The 21,718-nt window shown below is 38.4% G+C and overlaps 1 protein-coding gene across 22 annotated transcripts in view; it reads right to left on the bottom strand.

Annotated features, from left to right (window-relative positions):
• Nek11 (NIMA related kinase 11) overlaps positions 1-21,718 on the bottom strand; it is a 328,322-nt gene that overhangs the window by 104,499 nt on the left and 202,105 nt on the right. For 21 of the 22 annotated variants that reach the window (XR_015441122.1, XR_015441120.1, XR_015441118.1 and 18 more), the window contains one exon: positions 4,478-4,538. Coding sequence is in view for 15 of the 22 variants with exons in the window: in XM_087186939.1 (XP_087043065.1) it covers positions 4,478-4,538 (61 nt within the window). In the remaining 7 variants the exon portion in view is untranslated. Of the gene's footprint in view, positions 1-3,728; positions 3,803-4,477; positions 4,539-21,718 lie in introns of all 22 variants that reach the window. The other variant, XR_015441123.1, reaches the window with a different exon arrangement.

Genomic DNA, 21,718 nt, shown 5'->3' with positions numbered 1-21,718 from the left:
GAAACTCTGTACCTGTATACCTGTGTGCGTATGAATAGAGCTATCTCAGTTTCACAGAGGTTCCAATTTTAAGTGGTAAGGCTTAGACTCTGTCATATTTAAATTTAAATTGTCCCTTGAATCCTGTTAACATTAATATATATGACATACATTAATGCCCACAGTGATTAGTAAGCTCTACTATTATTGCTGATGAGCTTCCCAAAATTACAGTTAAAGTAAAACAGACATCAATTATCTGAGCAATCCTAGACTCATCCCCTATAGGACTGCAAGAGCAGGTTATCTTCATGGTTTCTCTGTAATGATGAGAAGTGCTTGGCATCCTGAAAATAGTATCATTCTGTGAATTCCCTCCCCAGACAGGTATATCAAAAGGATCAGCTGCCATCATCTTGGTGCCTGCAGCCATAGAGTTCATTGCAATCATGAGCAGGAGCAGAAGGGCTGAGGGGTTTTATGTTTGTGCAGTTTTTAGACAACAAGCACTTTAGCAGTTTACATGGAGTCAACACTGAAAAGTCCCATATATTATCCTACCTAAGGCCAGGGCACATGAAGAGCAGGGACTTCCCAATGCATTTAGCTTTGAATTTATTTAGAATCTTGCAATCTGACAATCTGGAAAGAAGCTATTTTAACTTCAGGTACATGTAATTTTTTGTTTTACAATTTAGCTTTTTTATTTAAAAATTTAGGTTTATTATAATCTTGGTAATCAAGTTATCCAAAAGTCTTAATCTAGCCTTGACAGTAAGCTCACTAAAATGATGGAAAACAGAAGTAGATCGATTGTCAGTGCTGGATGATGATGATGATTTTAATTGCACATGTTTATGCTGGGAATGTAAATTATTATAGCTCTTACAGGGAACACTATGGAAGTTCCTCAAAAAACTAAAACTAGAACCACCATATGATCCAGCTCTTCTGTTATTGTTTGGATCTAAAATCTCCCAAAGGTTGTGTCCTGTCTGTTAAATCTCTGTATCTGTCTCTCTCATCTTTCTTCCTCCCATCCTTCAAATATAATAATATAATTATGTCACAATTTTTAAACAACTCAACATTTAAATTACCACTATTAAATATTATACACAGAAAAGCCCTTATTATTCAGAATATACTTTCTAACTTAACTATTTTTTCAGAACTTCAAATTTTTACATTGCTTAGTTTTAAGATTACTTTTAATTCATCCCTAAATTCTCCAAAGGTACTGAAAATTCCTTTTATTATGGTCAAACCTTGTGGGTCATCCATTATTTCCATTCCTTTTTAGGAGATTCAGCCTTGGAGCTTTCTGACCCATTCCAGTCTAAATGCTTTGTTGCCCAGTAATCCTAACCTCCCTTTATTATCATTCTGGATATCCCCTTCAGGTCTGTTCTATGCTGGATCCATCATCACTGGGAGTTCATGTCTTCTGTGTTTTTCTTGATTTACTCCTAACTTTTGGTGGAGTAAATCTCTAGAAACTTCTAAGAAAAGCCATGGGAGGCAGATAATTTTGAAAGCTCCCTGGAATTTCTATCAATTAGATGCTGGACCACATAGATTGATCATTTTGTTTTCTTATTATTTTTAATAGAAAATCTCCTAAACTTTATTTCTCAAACTTTCTATTAATTTTTTACTTTTGCTATTAAAATTATAATTTAAAGTGTTCTTTTTTATTTACTATATATAGCTTTTTGTTTTATAGAGGTAATGTTTTCTTAGATATCTTTTAAGATTTTAATAAATTTTGAAAATTTCCTTACATTGTTTCCTGAATCCTTTGTATGTTTTGGTTTGATACCTCTCTGACTCTGTCTCTCTCTCCCTATCTCTCTCTTTCTCTGATAGATATCCTCAGATACTGGCAGCCATCCAGTTATATATTCATATCTAAGTGTGCCATATTAAAAGCCAATTCAAGCTCTTTCTGTTCATCCAGAGATTGTCACCCAGTAGAGCTCACCCCTGCTGTTTTGTTAGGAGAATGTCAATTATCTGTAGGATTCTTGGGCTGATAAGTGATCTTAGAAAGATATCTTCTAAAGGGATCCATGTTGCTCTATCAGTATGGACCACATTTCAGAAGCCAAGTACGGGTGGTGTCTGAGGATTTCCTCCTTCAACATGCAAACTTTCACTTTATTTATCTTTGTTTTTTGTTTTTTTGTTTTGTTTTTGTTTTTGGTACAGGGGATCGAACTCGGGTCCTTGTGCTTGCGTGGCATCCCTCTGTTTTCACATATCACAGCCCCCTGCCTTGATTCAGGAAAGAATCCCCCAGTGGTGCCAGTGGAGGCAAAAGGACCTGGGGTCCACTGCTCCTTAATCATACTGTCAACTAATACTCCTATTTTTCATCTTCATTCACACCCTGCCTTCAGAAGTATCTGGGGCTTCTAAACCCTGAACCTTTCTGACACGTTTACCTACCCTGCCTCTTTTCAAAATGCATTTTAGGCACTCAGCTTTCAGATTTGTTATCTACCACTCGTCTGTCTGCTTTCTATTTTTTTTTTAATATAACTACAATGCTTTGGGGTATGCCCAACAGAAATTAAAAACACTGGGAAGAGTGGCCCCTAGGAGAGGCCTGGGGAGAGAGATTACCTGAGAGGAGGGATACACAAAAGGAATCTGATGCAGACTCGGGGCAAAGGGAAGGCCATCTGGACTGGGAAGTGTGAGGAGAAAGGGAGGAAATACAGCAGGTGGGACTGGCTACCTGCACACAGGCTGAAGGTAACAAGGTTGGACACTAAGCTGCTGAGCAATTTGGGCTACTTCTTCTCATTCACCTTTTTCTGCTTCTGTTGCATAATCTCTGAGTCCCTCTGCTTTCAGATATCAGCAGAAAGCTTTCAAAAATCATCTCCTGTTTTGCCTTAACCTAGTCACTCTGCTTTTTTATATTCTTCTGGCTGATGAGCACTGCAGGTCATGGCTCCAGTCTGCCTACATTGCGTTCCCTATTTCTGTCTGACGTTGTGGATCTGCTTTCTATCTTCTGAAATTCACTGACAGCTTTCTTCTATTCCTTTCTCCATAGGTTTATGTCAGCTTTATTTCTTTGCCTTCACTTTAGTGTGACTCTAGGCAGAGATAAATGTGTATTTTCATTCCATGTTTCTAATGTGCATTTCTAAGGAATCATATAGTCTAGAAGGAAGTTTATATATCACCTACCCAAGCTAATGTTATCTAATTTTTTGTAGTGGAATCATCTTTCCAAGACATAATTTTATATAGAAATCCAATTTATAAAACAAGTAAATGTGGGGACAATTTTGGTTTTGACTGGAGAAGGAAAAAGGTCTGCATCTAATTTCTTCTGAAAACATTTTAAAATATGTGTTAAGGGCCTCTTCTGTGTCAGACACAGTTTTAGACAAAAAAAACAAGCATGAGCAGTAAAGATATAGCTTCTCACCCATGCTGTTCAGTACACTTCCTCTTGCCCAGTGCTAGAGGTCTCCAGGGAGCCTACTTAGAAAAGGACTGACTTAATCTGAGATTCAGAGGGAGAAAGTAACTTGGTCAAAAGAAAGCCTCCAGAGTCTTCCAGGCTATCCAGGAGTTAAGTGTATTGTACTTAATGAACATTACAGGGTGATGGTCAATAGAAAAATCAGAGTTATATTATGACTGTTTTTCCACATGGAGATTTGGCATGAGCTAGAAAAAGACTACACATCATGCATAAAGCTTCTAATAAAACAGCAGTGACTGACCATAAAATACTTGTTCATCTTTATTCCTGTTGTTTCCTTTGAAGAGATTGTTTTTGGTTATACAATTAGAATTCCTGAAATAAAAAACTCAAAATCAAATTTAAAAGAGGAAAATCTCAGTCCTTTTCATCCAGAATCTTTAAGAACTTTTGTGTGAAAATGTACTGTCTAGCACTAGAAGTTATCACAGGCTTTTTGGATTTAAGAAAAAGAAGAAGAAGCTGAGAAATAGGATTTCATCCTTGAAGCACAGTAATTCCATTTACAGAGCCTGACAATGCTAAAAAAAAATCAGCTTTGTTTTTTGGACCAAATCTCTTCCAATAACTGACTGACCTTCAGAGTGATGGTCCTTTCAGCTTGACTGAACACAATCTGCATCTACAGGACAAGTTAGGTAGAAGAGATCCCTCTTCCAGGGACTGTAAATCTATTACTATGCACTGCCAGGCCACCAATGGATCACAAGGAGCTGCCAAATTTCAATTATTTCAGTCTTGGAGACTGAAGGTCACTAATAATAACAATAATCATAACAACAACAATAAAAATAAGAACAATAAATAAAATTTTTCTTTGACTTTCCTGGCCCATGAGCCAGACACTCAAGCTCTATTCACCTATTTCCTCATTTGTAAAATGAAGAAGTTAGGAAAAATATCTATAAGATTCCTCCCAAGCTTATACTTCTTGGCTAGTGCAGTAAAATCAGTACGTATTACTGCAGTTTGGAACCTGAAGAAACTTACCGAGAGAGGTGCAACCCAGGACACTCTCCAAACACCTGGCCAGTGCTTCAATATCACTGTCCTATCAAAACAAGAGAGAAATATTTACTTTCTCTGCATGGTAGAAGAATATTTAATGACACAGAAACATCTTCTTGCTACACTTAGATAAAACAAAAACTCCCACAAATATATGATTTTCAAAATTATTTTACAAGTTTAAAAAAAATAACAGCCCACTTCCCTCTCTCTCTCTCCATATAAATGTCTAGATTTATCACTCTGTCTTTTTGTTAAGAACATGTTAAAAATCAAGGTGCTGAGCTTAGCCACTATGCACATTGTAATTATTCATTGTGGTTGTCCAGTTCTATGATGCATTCTGGCATTTTGTAAGCTGCTCTGACTAGCAATATATAGATTCATTTAATGTGTTAACATTGGTTAATAAATGTAATTTTAATAAAAAGAACATGTTAAAAGTTAAAACTTTTAATAGTAGTTCTGACCAAAACATGAAATCATGAGTGACCTGTATTTTCTCTTTTGTGTGTAGTCTTTTCCAAAATTTTCACAGTAAACAAATTCACTGTGGAAAATTTGTAAAAATAGTAAATGCTACTAGAATGAGAAAGAGGTTTTATTCAATCAAGTATTTACCCCATACATCAGGAATTAGGTGAAGATTTTTTGGCCACTTCTTCTTTGGAAATTTATATATGGCCTTTAAGGAATCATAAATCTAAGAATTGTACCTCTCTCATCTCTCTTAACCCTCTATAAGAATCCGACATCCTCTATGAGAACTGAAGGAATCCCAGAACTGTATTTGATAACACATGTTGTCTTTAATGCAAAGTAAATATCCATCCTCCAACTAGGAGGCTGGAAATAATCCAAAATATATCCTAATGATCTAGGAAAATGAACCTCTTATTTTCAGGTTTATAATTACCCTGGGGGAAATTAATAATTCATAGTTTACCTGCTCCATTTCAAATCTAGCAACACATTTCACAGTGATGTCTGTTGACTTTAGAAAAATGTACAGTAGTGTAATCAACTATATAAATGTACATAAATGTGTTGGATTTCATTTTATAACATGAGGTGAGGTCTGGGTAGTTACTTTTTTTTTGTACCAGGGATTAAACTTAGGACCTTGTGCTTGCAAGGCAGGTGCAGTGACACTGAGCTAAATCCCCAGCTGGGCAGTTACTTTTTATGTGTGTGGTAAAACCTAGCATCATTTCATGCTGAGAATGTGTAGCAAAGGCAATGGTTGAGGGAAGCATGCCTGTTAATGCTGGTCAGTGAGGCCAAACCACTAAAACTTGGTGCCTAGCCCAGGGATAGAGAGGCAGATAGGTACCAGGCATAGAAACAGAAGGTGGCAAAACAGATTCTTTCCTTCATCTGCACACTTGTGTTCTGAAGACTTATAAGGATAGTCTTGGATCAGAGAGGAACTCAGCAGAAAGGTGTCCTCTGCCAGAAGCAACATGTACATAAGCAGATGAAGACACATTATGGAAACTAGGGGATTGTCTTAGTCCATCTGCATTTTTCTAACAAAATATTATAGACTGGGTGGCTTATACAAAACAGGAACATATTTCTTATAGTTTTAGAGGCTGAGAGGTCCAAGGTCAAGGCACTAGCAGATTTGGTTGATGGTTAGGGCCAGTTTCCTTGTTTATGGATGATACTTTCTTGTGTCTTCACATGGTAGAAGAGAGTTTTGCCTGGGCCTATTTTATAAGGGCAACAATCTACTCATGAAGGCAGACCCCTTGCAGAAGGTTCCAGAACCCTATATCACCACAATGTGATTATATTAGAACTCAGGAAAAACAAGCAGAACATAGAAGGAGCTGACTCAGACGATAGTTAAGGAAGTCTCTAGTTCTAAAATTCTGCTGTTCTGGTTAAGGAGGTAAATGGACAATGAGGGTGATAGATTGCTTTAAAGTGTGGCTACAACAATCTCTCCCATCCCTGTGTTCCTATGCCATTCCTCACATAAGGAGGTGTCTCCAGAACTGGCTGGGAAACTTGATTTGGCCCATAGAATGCAGTAGAAGTGATTCTGTGTGACTTCTACGAGTAAGCCTTGAGAAGAGAAGCCATACAGCTTCCATTTTTACTCCCTTGGTAGCCAACCACCATAGAAAGAAGTCCAGACTATCCCACTGGAGAGACCACATGGTGAGAATCCCTGAAGCATGAGAAGTCTGGGAGGAAAACGAGTCTGGAGAGCCAACAGCTGCACCAACTGTAAGATGTGCAGGCCAGACTCCTTATTACCTAATTACCTCCCATTATGATTGCCATGTGATGGTGAAGCCATCTTGGGCTCCCACACTAAGCTCCCAGCTGAAAGCAACCAAAGGAGTGACTTTAAACAATATCACATGGAGTAGAAGACATCCCACAGACTTGTAAAAACAACAAATCATTGTTTTAACCCACTGAGTTTTGGGGAGCTTTTTTCTTTTTTTACACGGGAAAAGATAACTGACACTAAACAAACCGTGGCTACTTATCAAGCACTTTCTATTTTTTAATATCACTGGAACCTAGCATAGGTTCATGAAAAATGCTAAATGCACAACTATGCACATCTCTTTCTGCTTCTGCGATGTGTAATGAAGTGAAACAGAAGACTGCCATCCAGTTCTTGGGCAGCAGTCTACCTCCAGCTAGATAGTGGTGCTCTGCCCTCTCAACATGTATAATTCCTGGGAAAGTAAAGGGAAAAACATACTACTCATAATTCTGTGGTCTCAGCCATGTCAATTCATCTCTAAACCTGAGTTTTCTCCACTGCAAAGCAAGGAAAATCATAGTCTCTACCTCATACAGGGTTCTTAGGAGAAATGAAAGAAAATAATAATTTATAAAACCTTTAATCTCACACATGGCTCATTGGAAATACCAAATGAATGGAAGAAGACAGTTGAGTAGGATGGGATAAGATGGGAGAGGGACAGACACAGAACATTAAAAATTCTTTGTTCCTGTGCCTGCCACAGAACATGAAGATTCTCATTAAGTGTTTAAGTTGAATCAATATAACAGAAACAGTAAGATTCAAGGACAGGGCTGTAGGAAGCATGTGGATGACTGGGACACATTATTTGTATCTTCCTAATGCAAAGGTTAGGGAACACTGTACAGGGTATGGACAGAGCAGAAATAATCCTAATATTACTGAATAAATGGATGATTGAATGAATATTAATTTATTAAGGTCTCAATATGTGTTACTGTTGTACCAATACATGTATTAAGTCATTTAAAGTCTATGAGGTGGTGTTGTTTTTCTCTCCATTTAACAGTTTAGAAAATTAAGGCTTGAAGAGCTTCCATAATATGACCAAGGTCCCATAACTAGTAAGAGGTGAAAGAGACATTTATGTCTCCAGAGCCTGATCTCTTCTTAGTCACTAAGTAACACATACATATAGGAAAAGGCCAAGCTCTTGACCCAGAGGAGCTAACAGTATTGTTGAGGAACCAAAATATAAACTCATAATGTAGCCAGGGGACAAAAGCAGCTAAGGAGGGCCTGTGTGAAGAGGAGTGGGTTCTTTGACAGGGACTTTTAACCCCGGGTTCTGATGAGTGGCTTAGCGGAACATCAGTTCTCTGGCTAAACATGGCTTTGTCAGGAGTCACTTACACACTGGAGCAAGCAGATGGTGTTACAGGAGTGTGGGCACTTGGACATCTGCCAAGTTCCCTTCCTGTCCCTGTGGACCATGAATCCAAAAATCATGGACAATGACTAAGCTGAACTGATATTCCCAGAAAGGGGCAAGTCATTTTCTATCTCTAAGCTGCAAATAGTGGTATAAAGACTAAAACTGCCAATTGTACATATTTAAAACTTTTTGACATTTTGAAACAATTTTAGACTTGTAGAAAAGTTTCAAAGATAGTACAAAAATTTCCATATACCCTTCACTCTGATGGCAATTTTTAAGTGTTTATCATTTTTCCACCTGTACACAACAGGGTTTCTCAACTTAGCACTACTGACATTTGAGACTAGATAATTCTGTCTAATATACTGTAGTTTAGCAGCATCAGTGACCCCAAAACACTAGATATGAGAAAGTCTTTTCTATCATACCAATCCAGCCCTTGGTTTCGTTTGTGAAAACCAAAAATATCCAGAGACACTGCCAAACCTCTCATGGTGGGCAAAATGTTTCCTGGTTGAGACTGAACTATCTGTCTGTCTGTCTGTCTATCTCTTTACATATGTTTCTACTGGTCAACTCTGGAACAATTTGAGATCAACAGAAATGATATTAATGGTTATAAGCTATAGAATAGAATACAATGCCAACTGTATCTTTTAATATTTAACTGAAACTTTCTCTATTTTGAAAAAGAGACAATTCATAATGAAGATCAGAATCTACATTTTTTAAATTAAATAAAAATCATGGAAAGGCAACCAATTCACTCTCAGTGTTTCTGAAATTATTATTTATTTGAATATGAATGATCTCAACAACAGAAGACACCCACTATATGAAAAGGTAGAACAATGGACGTGAATAGCAAGTCTTTCTAAGGATATTCCCTGATACTCTGCCCCACATATGCACTTTAGCAGAGATCTGGTCAAGGACAACATCTATGATGAGTATATTATAGCTGGTGCAATGGTGAGATTACACTTTTGGTTGGAACTTTTACATTTCTTTATTGTTTCACAATTTAAATTGAATTTTTCTGGAGCCAAGCAGCCTGAGAGAGCAACTGCATGTCAGTTGATGCCAAATTACAGTGCCACCAGCTTTCAGTCATCTAAGCCTAAAGCTGGGATGCCAGAATTTCATATTCTCTGAAGATAACAAAATGGCCCCTTTGTTAACGAATTCAGATTTCTTTCTGCCTCCTTCTCCTATGATCATTAGGGAAGCATCTTGGAAGTATAAGGAACATCTTGTAAAATTCAACTCTGACAAGTTGTCCCCCTGATTCAAGTTCAGCCAAAGGTCCAGATTTTTTTCAGAAATGAAAGTGGCCACTTGGCTAATGAATTAGAAATTGCTTCTAAGGAGGAAAGGATAGCTGTTTTCAATAGGTCCAGTTAGACTTATGACAGATATGCTAACTATCAATGTCGGTCTAGCAGCCACAGAAAGAGCTATGATATCTGAAGTCATCTCCCCTTTGAAACAATATTTATATAGAGAAATTAAAATAACATTTGCTCTAAATATTCATTTATTTTTGAAAATGGAAGATACAGAGAATCATCAAAGAAAACAAATATTACTTGGAATACCACATAGTCTTTTTTGTATAGATCTGTTCCTTACATGTTTTAGATTTTATTATATGTTCTATTGTTCCTTTTTTTTTGGGTAGTGGGGATCAAACTTGGGTCCTTGTGTTTGTGAGGCAAGTGGTGGAACCACTGAGCTAAATCCCTGGGCCCCAGACCCCAGATTTTATTATATATGTATGTATGATGTACCTATATCTATCTTTTGGATATCTGAGATATACTACATATGTATGATATATATATATATATATATATATTGTTTGTTTGGATTTGTGAAAATTCCAAAGAAATATGATTTTAATAGCTGACAATATTGCACAGTAAAATTATATTGCATATGTTTGTCTATAGCTCTATGATTAGACAGCTAAGTTGCTTTCATTTTATTGTGTTATAAATATTATTACAATGCCTATGTTTACAGATTTTTACTTCATGCCACTTGGAAATAGAATTACTGAGGCAATGAGTTTGAACATTTAGAAACTTTCCTCTTTCTCTGTCACTCCCTTTGCTCCACACTCTCACCCACCCCAAGAACTATATTCTCTCCACAATGAGTTACAAAGCCTTTCTATGTTTTTTTTTATCCTCTTCTCTACTAAAATCTGTTTTATTTCAAGGAAAGATACAATAGATCCATTAAATCCAAAATGAATGTAAGGCTCATGCATTAACTCTCAGAGTGTTTGTATTTCATAAGGAATATAACTCCTATTGGGAATTAATTTCTAACAGCAGAAGTTTAGGCAGCAACAACCAGGCATACGAAAGGAGGAAACTGGATGAGATATTCACAGGGTTGTAAAAATTACACTGCATGGATCTTCACTTAGTTATCAAGTAGTTCTATTTTACTAAACTATCTAGGTTACCTTCTCACTTTACAGCAAATCATGTTTGAAGATTTAATTCCCACCCTGAATTCTTGCCAAAGTTTTTTTTTGCAAAGCTTCCTTCCAAGGTAGCTGACTGTGCAGCCTGCACATTTCTCTGCCTTTCTTTCCTGGCTTTCTTTCTTGGCTTACAGATAATCTATTATGAAGTTATTTTCTGCTTCCTCTGAGATGACCCCCAAAATTGATATAGCATAACATAGCTACCCCAAAATGGAGCTTTCTTTTTTATTAAACCCAACATCTGTGCACTGAGGTATATCCTCAGCCCTTTAAAACATTTTTCATTTTGAGACAGGGTCTCACTAAATCACTAAGTTGCCAAGGGCGAGCTCATGCTTACAACTCTTCTGTCTTAGCCTCCCAGAATTACAGGCAGCACCACGATGGGGGCTTTCTTCAATGGGATCTTCATCATAAACCCGCAGGGAAACTTTCTGTTGCTGCCTCCAGAGAAAATTCTCCTTTTAAAAGATGGGCATGCTGTGGGTTGAAACCTAAGATAAAACTCTCCTGCCCATGACCACAACAGTGGCCATACAAATCAGTCACTGCAGAGAATACAATTGTTAGGAGGAAGGGGGGCTGTTACATCTTCTGTGGAACAGGTGAGTATCAGGCTTAATTTCTCATCCCAAATATAGTTTTGTGCTTATTAGTCTCTCTCAGGCTTTCCTTGCTTCACAGTAGGATGTTTTTCCTGGGGGATAATTCACTGTTCTTCTCAATTCTTATTCTAGTAGTCCCCAAAGTTATGTATATTATAGATCTTGTGACGCTTGAGAAACTGGATCCTTTATTGTGTAGGTTACAGATTAATTTGAATAAATTGAGGTTTCTTGTTTGTCACTTTGATATTGTTCTTTTTTTTCCCTTAAATTCTTTTATTGGTACATTTTAGGTATACAACACAATTACATTTCTCATTGGGAATTGTACCTTTACATGATGCGTCTTGGTTCTTATTTTTTCCCCATTCCTAGCCCTCCCTTCACCCCCTCCAGCCTTCCCTACTTACAAAGACTTCATTTCCATTTTTTCCATTTCTCATCATTTTTCCTTTCCCTTCTTTCCTTTCCCCTGCCCCTCCCACTACCCCTAACCCTTTGAACATTTTCTTCCTATTTTGTATTATCTATTATTCATTCTAATCATTGGTACATTTTAAGTATACGATATAATGACATTCATCATTGGAAATTTGCACCTTTACATAATCTCTCTTGGTTCTTATTTTTCACCCTTGCCCAGGCCTCCCTTCAACACCTCCAGTCCTTCCTATTTACAAAGATTTTGCTCCTATTTTTCCATTTTCTCATATTAATTCCATTCCCTTCTTTCCTTTCCCCTACCCCTCCCACTTCATTCCCTTTTGTCCCTTTTCTTCCTATTTCACATACATATTATACATTTAGTCCTTATTTACACTTTCAGTTTCTCACACCAGAGAAACTATTCAGTATTTATACATGTGTGTCCTATTTATTTCACTTAAGAGTATTGCCTCAATGTGGATCCACTTAGCTATAAATGTCTCTAATTTCTCATTTTATATGGCTGAGTAGTACTCCATTTTATAAAAAAAAAAAAAACCCACATTTTCTTTATCCAGTCTCCAGTAGATGGGCATTTGGGCTGTTTCCAAGTTTTAGCTATCACAAACTGTGCAGCTATGAACATGGGTGCACATATATCACTGTGGTATGATTCTTTTAATTCTTTGGGGAAGATCCCCAGCAGTGGAATAGCCGGGTCAAATGGGATTTCCAGTCCAAGTTCTTTGAGGTATCTCCATACTGATTTCCATGCTGGTTGCACTAGTCTACACTCCCACCAGCAGTGGAGCAGGGTTCCTTTTTCCCCACAGCCCCACCAGCATTTGTTATTGGTTGATTTCATGATAGCAGCCATTCTTTCTGGAGTGAGGTGAAATCTCAGTGTTGTTTTCATTTGCATCTCTCGAATGACCAGTGATGTTGAACATTTTTTCATGTATTTATCTGCTATTTCTACTTCTTTGTCTGAGAAATGTCTGTTCATTTCAGATGCCCATTTTTGGATTGAGTCTTTAAATTTGGGAGGTCTGATCTTTTTAAATTTTTTATAGATTCGAGATAGTGGATCTTTGTCTGAGGAAATGCAGGTGAAGATTTTTTCCCACATTATGCGTTGTCTCTTCACACTGCTGGTGGTTTCTCTTGCTGTGCAGAAGCTGTTTAATAAGAAGAGATCCCACTTGTTGACTGTTTGTGCTAGTTCACGGGCAACTGAGGTTTTGTTCATAAAATCTTTTCCTACACCGATGCCTTCAAGAGTTCTACCTAATCTCTGTTTCAAATGGTTCAGCGTTTCTATTTTAATATTTAGATCTTTAATCCATTTTGATTTTAGTTTAGTACATGGTGAGAGATATAGGTCTAGTTTCAATCTCTGGGAAGTTGAAACCCAATTTTCCAGCACCATTTATTAAAGAGGCTATCTTTCCTCCAGTGAGGGTGTTTGGCTCCTTTATCGAAGATGAGATGGCTGAGTGTGTCTGGCATTGTTTCTGCATCTTCTAATCCATTCCTCTGGTCCTCAGGTCTGTTTCTTTGCCAGTTCCATCCTGTTTTTATCACAGTTGCTTTGTAGTAGAGTTGCAGGTTGGGGATTGTGATACCCCTTGCCATGTCTCTGCTACCTAGAATTGCTTTTGCTATTCTGGGTCTCTTCTTGTTCCAAATGAATTTTGGGTTGTTTTCTCAATGTCTGTGAAGTATGCTGCTGGGATCTCAATTGGGATTGCATTGAAGCTATATAGCAGTTTTGGAAGTATGGCCATTTTCAATATATTAATCCATCCTAGCCAGGAGCAGGGGATGTCTGTCCATTTTCTGATATCATCTACAATCTCTCTTTTCAGAGTGCTATAATTTTCAGAGAAGAGGTCTTTGATTTCTTTCATTAGGTTGATTCTTAGGTATTTCAGTTTTTTGGATGCTATTGTGAAAGGAATTATTTGCCCTATTTCTCTCTCAGTGAGTCTGTCATTCGTGTGGAGGAAAGCTATTGATTTTTGTGTATTGACCTTGTAACCAGCTACTTGACTGAATTTGGTTATTAAGTCTAGAAGACTTTTGGTGGAGTTCTTGGGGTCCTCTATATACAGTATCATGTCATCTGCAAATAATGACAGTTTGACTTCTTCATTACCTATCTTTATTCCTTTTATTTCTTTCCCTTGTCTAATTGCTGTGGCTGTTTCCAGAACTATATTGAACAAGAGTGGTGATAGTGGACATCCTTGTCTTGTTCCTGATTTGAGTGTGAAGGATTTCAGTTTTTGACCATTTAGTATGATATTGGCTGTTGGTTTCTCATAGATGGCGTCTATCAGTTTGAGGTAAAGACCATCTATTCCAATTTTTTGTAGGGTTTTTATCATAAATGCATGTTGGATTTTGTCAAATGCTTTTTCTGCATCTATGGAGATAATCATATGGTTTTTGTCCTTGGCTCTGTTGATATAGTGTATTACATTGACTGATTTTCGTATATCAAACCATCCCTGCATCCTTTGGATGAATCTCACTTGATCAGGGTGTATGATCTTCCTGATGATCTTCTGCATTCTGTTTGCCAGTATCTTATTAAGGATTTTTGCATCTATGTTCAGTAGTGAGATTGACCTATAGTTCTCTTTTTCAGTTGGGTCTTTCTCTGCTTTGGGGATCAAGGTGATGCTTGTTTCCAGGAATGAATTTGGGAATATTGCTTCCCTTTCAATTTCATTGAAGAGTTTAAACAGTAGTGGCAGAAGTTCCCCTCTAAAATGTCTTGTAGAGTTCAGCAGTAAAGCCATCAGGGCCCAGGCTTTTCTTAGGTGATAAGTTTTTAATTATATTTTCAATTTCATTGGTTGATATTGGGTTGTTCAGAATTTTTAGGTCTTCTTTGTTCAACTTTGGTAATTCATACGTATCTAGGAATCTGTCCATTTCTTCTGTGTTGTCCATCTTATTGGTGTATAGGTTCTGGAAGTAGGTATTGATGATCATCTGGATTTCTGGTGGGCCCATTGTAATTTCACCCTTTTCATTCCTAATTGCATGGATTTGGGCCTTTTCTTTCCTTTTTCTGACAAGGTTGGCTAAAGGTTTGTCAATTTTGTTGATTCTTTCGAAGAACCAACTCTTGGCTTCACTGATTTTTTGTATCGTTCTCTTAGTCTCTATTGCATTGATTTCTGCTCTGATCTTTATAATTTCCTCCCTTGCATGAGCTTTGGGTTTGTCCCACTGTTCTTTTTCTAGAAGCTTGAGGTTCAGCATCAGGTTGTTTAATTGGGCTCATTCTGTTTTCCTAATATGCATATTCACTGCTATGAATTTCCCTCGTAAGAGAGCTTTCATTCTGTCCCATAGATTCCGATATGTTGTATTGTCATCGTCATTTAATTGAAGGAACTGTCTGATTTCTTCTTTAATTTCCTCTGTGACCCATTCAGAAGTGTGTTGTTCAATTTCCACAGGTTTATGAAATTTTTTGAGTTTCTTTTGCTATGGATCTCCAATTTCATTGCACTATGGTCTGATAATATACAGGGGATAACTTCAATTCCTTTGCACTTACTCAACATGTTCTATGTGTGAGTATGTGGTCTATTTTTGAGAATGACCCATGTGGAGCTGAGAAGAATGTGTATTCTGATTTTGTGGAGTGGAAGACTCTATAAACATCTGTTAAGTTCATTTGTTCAAGAGTTCGCTTCAGTTCTAGTATTTCATTACTTATTTTTAGTCTAGTTGATCTATCTATTTGTGACAGTGGAGTGTTGAGGTCCCCCACTACAATTGTATTAGTGCATATATGACTTTTCATGTCCATTCGTATTTGTTTTATATAGTTGAGTGCACTAGTGTTTGGTGCATAGATATTTATGATTGTCATCTCTTCCTCTTGGATTGTTCCCTTTCCAAAGATGTAGTGTCCTTCTTCGTCTCTCTTAATCAGTGTTGGTTTGAAATCTACTTGATCTGCCAAGAGGATAGCTACTCCTGCTTTTTTGGGGGGTTCCTGTCACATGCAGTATTGTTTTCCACCCTTTAACTTTCAGTCTATGAGTTTCCTTTTGAATTAAGTGTGTTTCTTGTATGCAGCATATTGTTGGATTTTGCTTCTTGACCCATTCTGCCAGTCTCTCTCTTTTGACTGGTGAATTGAGACCATTAATGTTGATGGTTAGAACTGAAACGTATTGACTTGTCATTGCCATGACTTTTTGTTTTTGTTGGGTTCTCTCCCTTTACATTTAATTCTTGTCATTCCAGATAGGTTCATTCTGCTTTGCTTCCTGGGGTTGTGATCCTCAATGTCTGTTCCTAGGCTATTGTGTAAAATTTTTTGGAGTGATGGGTTGGTATTCACAAAGTTCCTAAGGTGCTCTTTGTCATGAAAGTATCTTATTTCTCCATCAATTTTGAAAGATAGTTTTGCACGGTACATCAATCTGGGTTGGAGGCTGTTTTCTTTTAGGGCTTGGAATATGTCACTCTAAGCTCTTCTTGCCTTGATGGTTTGTGTTGAGAAGTCTGCTGTGATTCTGATGGGCTTTCCTTTGTATGTGATTTGTTTCTTTTCTCTGACTGCTTGGAGAACTTTGTTCTTCTGTTGTGTTCCTGGAATCTTAACAATTATATGCCTATGTGTAGATTTTTTTTGATCAAGACTATTTGGAGTCCTATATGCCTCACTTATCTGTATGTCAAGCTCTTTTCCCCTGCTTGGGAAGTTTTCTGCCATTATTTCTGTGAAGAGATTTTTTTTATGTCATCTGCACTCTCTCTTGTTTCTTCATTGAGCCCAATCAGTCTTATGTTATTCTTCTTTGCATCATCTAGCAGCTGCTGGATTGATTTCTCATGTTCCCTTATAATTTTGAAGCAATTTTTCTTTTCCTGGTCACTAATTGCAATCTTATCTTCTATATCTGAAATTCTGTCCTCACATTAGCTCATTCTGTTGTGTAGACTTTCATTGGAGTTTTTCATGTCCTGGAAATCTATTTGCATCTGTTTTATGGATTCCATTTGTTTCTTATGTTGGGACTCCATCATGTTCCTCAGCTCCTCTCTAGATTTATTAATCATGTCTTGGACTAGGGGCACAATTTCTCCTGTTACCTGAGAAATTATTTCTGATTTCATTTTTTCCAGATCCCCTTTTGTTGCCAGTTCAGTGGTTCCAGGTGGTTGAGTATCAGAGTGTTCCATCTCATTTCCCTTTGGGGTTGCTGTAGGTGATCTGGAAGTCTGGTTTTGAGACTTATTTACATGTTTTCTCATTTCGACTGGGGCAGGGGGCTGTTAGCGCCTGCACGGATTACCTCCTCTGAGCTGGGTGAGGTGGGACGGGGGCCAAGAGCAGCGGTAGGGATGGTGACCCAAAAGCCCTTTCCTGTGGGCTGGGAGCAGCCGGAGGGATGCTGGCCAGGAAACACCTGCCTCTGAACCAGGAGCAGTGGGATGGTGGCTCTGAAGCCCCACCCTCTGGGCTGGGAGCAGTGGGAGGGATGGTGGCCCAGAAGCCCCTTCCTCTGGGCCAGGAGCAGTGGGATGAGGGCTCAGAAGCCCCTACCTCTCGGCTGGGAACAGTGGAACTCAGTACCTTGGTCTGGTGGTCTGGTGTCCTGTGCGTCTTTGTAGTGTGGAATCAGGTGGCTGCCGGTCTGCTGCGGGGTGATTCGGTGTCTTCCGCGTGACTCATGACCTCGGTAGGGCGTGCACAGACCTTCCTGTGTGCAGCGGGTTGATTCGGCATGTTCTGTGCGACTCAGGACCTAGATAGGGCATGGGCAGACCTGCCTGTCTGCAGCGGGGTGATTCAGCATCTTCTGCGCGACTCTACATTTAATTTCTTGTTGTGCCAGATGGATTCATTCTGCTTTGTTTCCTGGGGTTGTGATCCTCAATGTCTGTTCCTAGGCTATTGTGTAAAATTTTTTGGAGTGCTGGTTTGGTATTCACAAAGTTCCTAAGGTGCTCTTTGTCATGAAAGTATCTTATTTCTCCATCAATTTTGAAAGATAGTTTTGCAGGGTACATCAATCTGGGTTGGAGGCTGTTTTCTTTTAGGGCTTGGAATATGTCACTCCAATGTCTTCTTGCCTGGATGGTTTGTGTTGAGAAGTCTGCTGTGATTCTGATGGGCTTTCCTTTGTATGTGATTTGTTTCTTTTGTCTAATTGCTTGGAGAACTTTGTTCTTCTGTGGAGTTTCTGGAATCTTAACAATTATATTCCTATGTGTAGATTTTTTTTGATCAAGGCTATTTGGAGTCCTATATGCCCCAGTTATCTTTATGTCATGTTCTTTTCCCTTGCTTGGGAAGTTTGTCACTTTGATATTGTGAATCCTGTATATACTGGAAATCAAAACTTCAATTGAAATTCTAGGTTTGAATTAACTTTTTTTAATGTTCCGGAATCATCAATTAGGGAATCAAAAAAATCTGCGATTCCCAAGCACTTCTATTGTTGTTTCAAATTCTCAAAAATACTCACATATGGATGCTCAATAACAGAACATGGTAGTAAAAACATAGTCACCAAGCCAATGTAGTTATACTTACAGCTACAGAGTGTCTTATACTTCATCTTTTGTTCTTAGAGGCAAGTCCTAAATACAGTCATTTGTAGATACCTAAAAGCATTATTTCATTGCTTTAGTCTGTGAAAATCCAAACTTTTATTGGAAAGCTGACAAAATAAAGTTGTATTATATTTTCAAAAGGCAAAAGTGTAAGAATATACTTTTCTTAGAAAAGGGAGCACTGGAGCTGTGTAAAAAGTAATATAGTAAAATTTTTTGTTTTAACTATTTATGTACATTGTTAGTGACTTGTTGCTGAAATTGTTCTAGGTGATATAGATGGTAAATAGGATTATTTTTTGCAAGAATGTTGATATATCAATATACCCTCTTGCTGAAAGAGTTAACAGAAAAAAGAATTATAAGTTGGGCGAGGGAATCATTTGGTGATGAAAATTGTTCAGTAAGCCTGAAACTTAGAATTGGAAATGATAAACCCATGGGTGAGGTTAAAAAGTTAGGTATATGAAAACCATTTATACAGTTCTTGTTGAAGCTGAATATATAGATAAATTAGGGAAAGACCTAGCAATCTGTAAAATTATAACTGTATTCAATATTGTGTCTGGTGACAAATAATGTGAATATATGAATAACTGAGTGAATGAATGAAGGGTACCCATTTTCCATAAACTTGTTTAGGATAAGAGCTCAATCTGGGCACCAACTATCCTTTAGAGATCACATATCTATCTTTAGATGGTCCCAAGAGCTTCCAGGAGAATTATTCTGCTCATTGGTCCTTTACCTTAAAGCAGTGAAAATGCAACTATCTGCCTCCATCTGGTTTCCTCAGCCCTCTCCTGGCTGGTGGGCTAGTGCTGACTTCCAAAAGCATATCCAGAGAAGGCAAGTAGCTACCAACATACATATAGACAGCTTCATAGTTATACAAGGATATCTTATGTTTCCAGTGGCTGGAACCTGCTCTGAGTGAGTGGGAAGGGCTACATAGGTGCCTTTATGGTATGCTACAGGGCCCAACACCATGTTCTCTGCTGAATTGAGCAGTTGCAGATCTGTAGATACATGCACGAAGTGGGCATAATCTTCCATAATGGCTCCAGCCTCAGAGAAGAGCTCAGTTGAGCTTCATTTTCCTGAGACCCTAGGCATATTGTCACACTCATCTGTCCCTTAGGTCAGTGGATATGCTGGTATGAAGAAGCTGATTTCTTTCACCTCTTGGTCACCTCTCCTTTCAAAACTATTCTTCTTTCCTCCTCACTCATGGTCATTCTGGATCCAAGTTTTCTTCCTAAGAGACCTCACTTGAATATACTCAGAACTTCCATGAAGCTGCAAAGGCAGGCACTGGCCACAAGCAGCAAGCAGGTGGCCTCAATGCAAGCTAAGAACTTACATGGCTCATATATGTATAAGAATATTGCAACTCAGTTGTAGTTAAAAAATAATTTTCCTTTCTTGATGGCAATGTTGATGATGTACTGTTTTTATTGAGATAAAATTAGCATATACACTGAGGTGCACAGATCATAGGTGTACAACTCTGTGAGTTTTCAAAAGTGCATATGCCTAGATAGCCAACATCCAAACAACATAAAGAAGTCTCTGTCACCCTCAGCAACAACACTGATTCCAGCAGTAGTCAGGCCCTTTGCATCAAGACTACCGAGATCTCTGAGTGTCTGGATGACTGATTGTGGTAAACTGAATCTTGGGGAATCAGTTCCCTAGTTTCTCCATCAGAAGGCCCCCCCTCAAAGCATAGTCTTTCATTTTTGAGGTTGAAAGGTGGGATCTTGCAGTTTCCCCTGATTCCCTCAAAGCATCCTTCTTATTGTCCTGACTCAAAGCACTTGACTTCTTTTTTAATGGTTTGGTTTTTTTTGTACTGGGGATTGAACTCAGGTCCTTGTGCTGGCGAGGCAGGCAGCAGAACCACTGAGCTAAATCCCTGGCCCAGTGTTATTTTTTTTTCAGCAACCAAGCTCTCCTCTGCTCTAAATTTGGAGGGCCCAACTTTCCAGGAATTGTCTTTCTGGTGAAACTCAAAACTTAGGGGCCAGGGATTTAGCTCAGTGGCACCGTGCCTGCCTTGCCTGTGCAAGGTACTGAGTTCGATGCCCAGTAACAACAACAAAAAAAGCTAAAAAAAAAAAACCTTAAAATCACTGTTATGCTGTTGGCTCTTGATTTTCAATGTATATCTGGCCAAAAACCCCCACAGTACCCATGTTGGAGACTGAATGTTGGGCTGGGCTGCTTTGAAACTGCCTCTACCAGGTTAGTCTACCACCCTTAATTCCAGGCTCCTACAAAGTCTCAGGGCAAGAGCAAAATGTAGATAAATTTCCTGGCAGGTGCCACCCACATAGCCTGGAGTCCAACTGCTAGTGGAGTTCTTATTCCTAACCGAAACTTCCTGAGTCTGTTCTTTCCCTTCTGCCCTTCTGCTTTACCAGCATTCTCATCTTTTGTGCTTCAGCCAAAATCTCTCATCAAGCTTGGCTTAGAATTCTAGGGCTTCTCCAGCCAGTACCTCCGAACCTTTAAACTCTTCCTATGAACCACTTCCAAAGGCTTTTATGCCACATGATCAGGCAACAATCACAGCAATGATCTCATTTCTCTGGTATCGAATTCTGTCTTACTCACTTTCTTCATGGCTGGGACAAAATACTTGACACTTGCAACTTAAAGGAGGAGAGGTTTATTTTGGCTCACATTTCATTCTATATTCAGCTGGCTCCAAGGCAGGATGGCATGGTAGAGAAGCATGGCAGAGGAGAAGCTGCTTATCTCATGGTGAACAGGAAGCAGAGAGTCAAGGCAGAAGCTAAGGAGAGAGATATATTCTTGCAGATCATGCTCCCAGTAGCTCACCTCTTCTGACCAGACCCCACCTCCTAACACCAAGACAACTATATCACCTCTGTAATCCAATCATCTTATGCAAGCTCTGCCTCTGAATATGAGGCTTTAGGGGAGACATGAAAATTTAAACCAGAACAGTAGGTCTTTCTACACCCTCCAAATGCCCATTTCCTCTAACACTTCACTTCTTTATTCCATGGTTGCTCTTATTTGTCTGTGTTTGGCTATCTGTACCACTAGATTATATACTGCATCCATCCATTCATTTCTTCATTCATTCATTCACATATTCCACAACATGGATTGAGTATTTGCTCTGCACCAAATACTCTTCAAAGAGCTGTGAATACTACAATAAAAATAGAATCTCTGTCCTACTGTTGAGAGGGAGAGAGAGAGAGAGATCATAAATGAATGAGCAAGTAAACAAAGGCAAATCAGCAGAGAATGAAGAACAATGAATTCTCAGGCCAGTAGGTGCTATTTTATAGAAGGTGGGCAGATTGCTCCCCAATAAGATGACAGAGCAGCACAGACTTGAAGTCAGGAGGCAGAAAATTACTTATGCATTCTCACAGGGAGGGCATTC

This window comes from Heterocephalus glaber, unplaced genomic scaffold (assembly GCF_053883595.1).
Source record: "Heterocephalus glaber isolate CG9 unplaced genomic scaffold, H.glaber_assembly_v1.0 deba00001504, whole genome shotgun sequence".
Taxonomy (NCBI): domain Eukaryota; kingdom Metazoa; phylum Chordata; class Mammalia; order Rodentia; family Bathyergidae; genus Heterocephalus; species Heterocephalus glaber.
The sequence above is the reverse complement of the archived record's forward strand: the minus strand, read 5'-3'. Positions and strand labels throughout refer to the sequence as shown.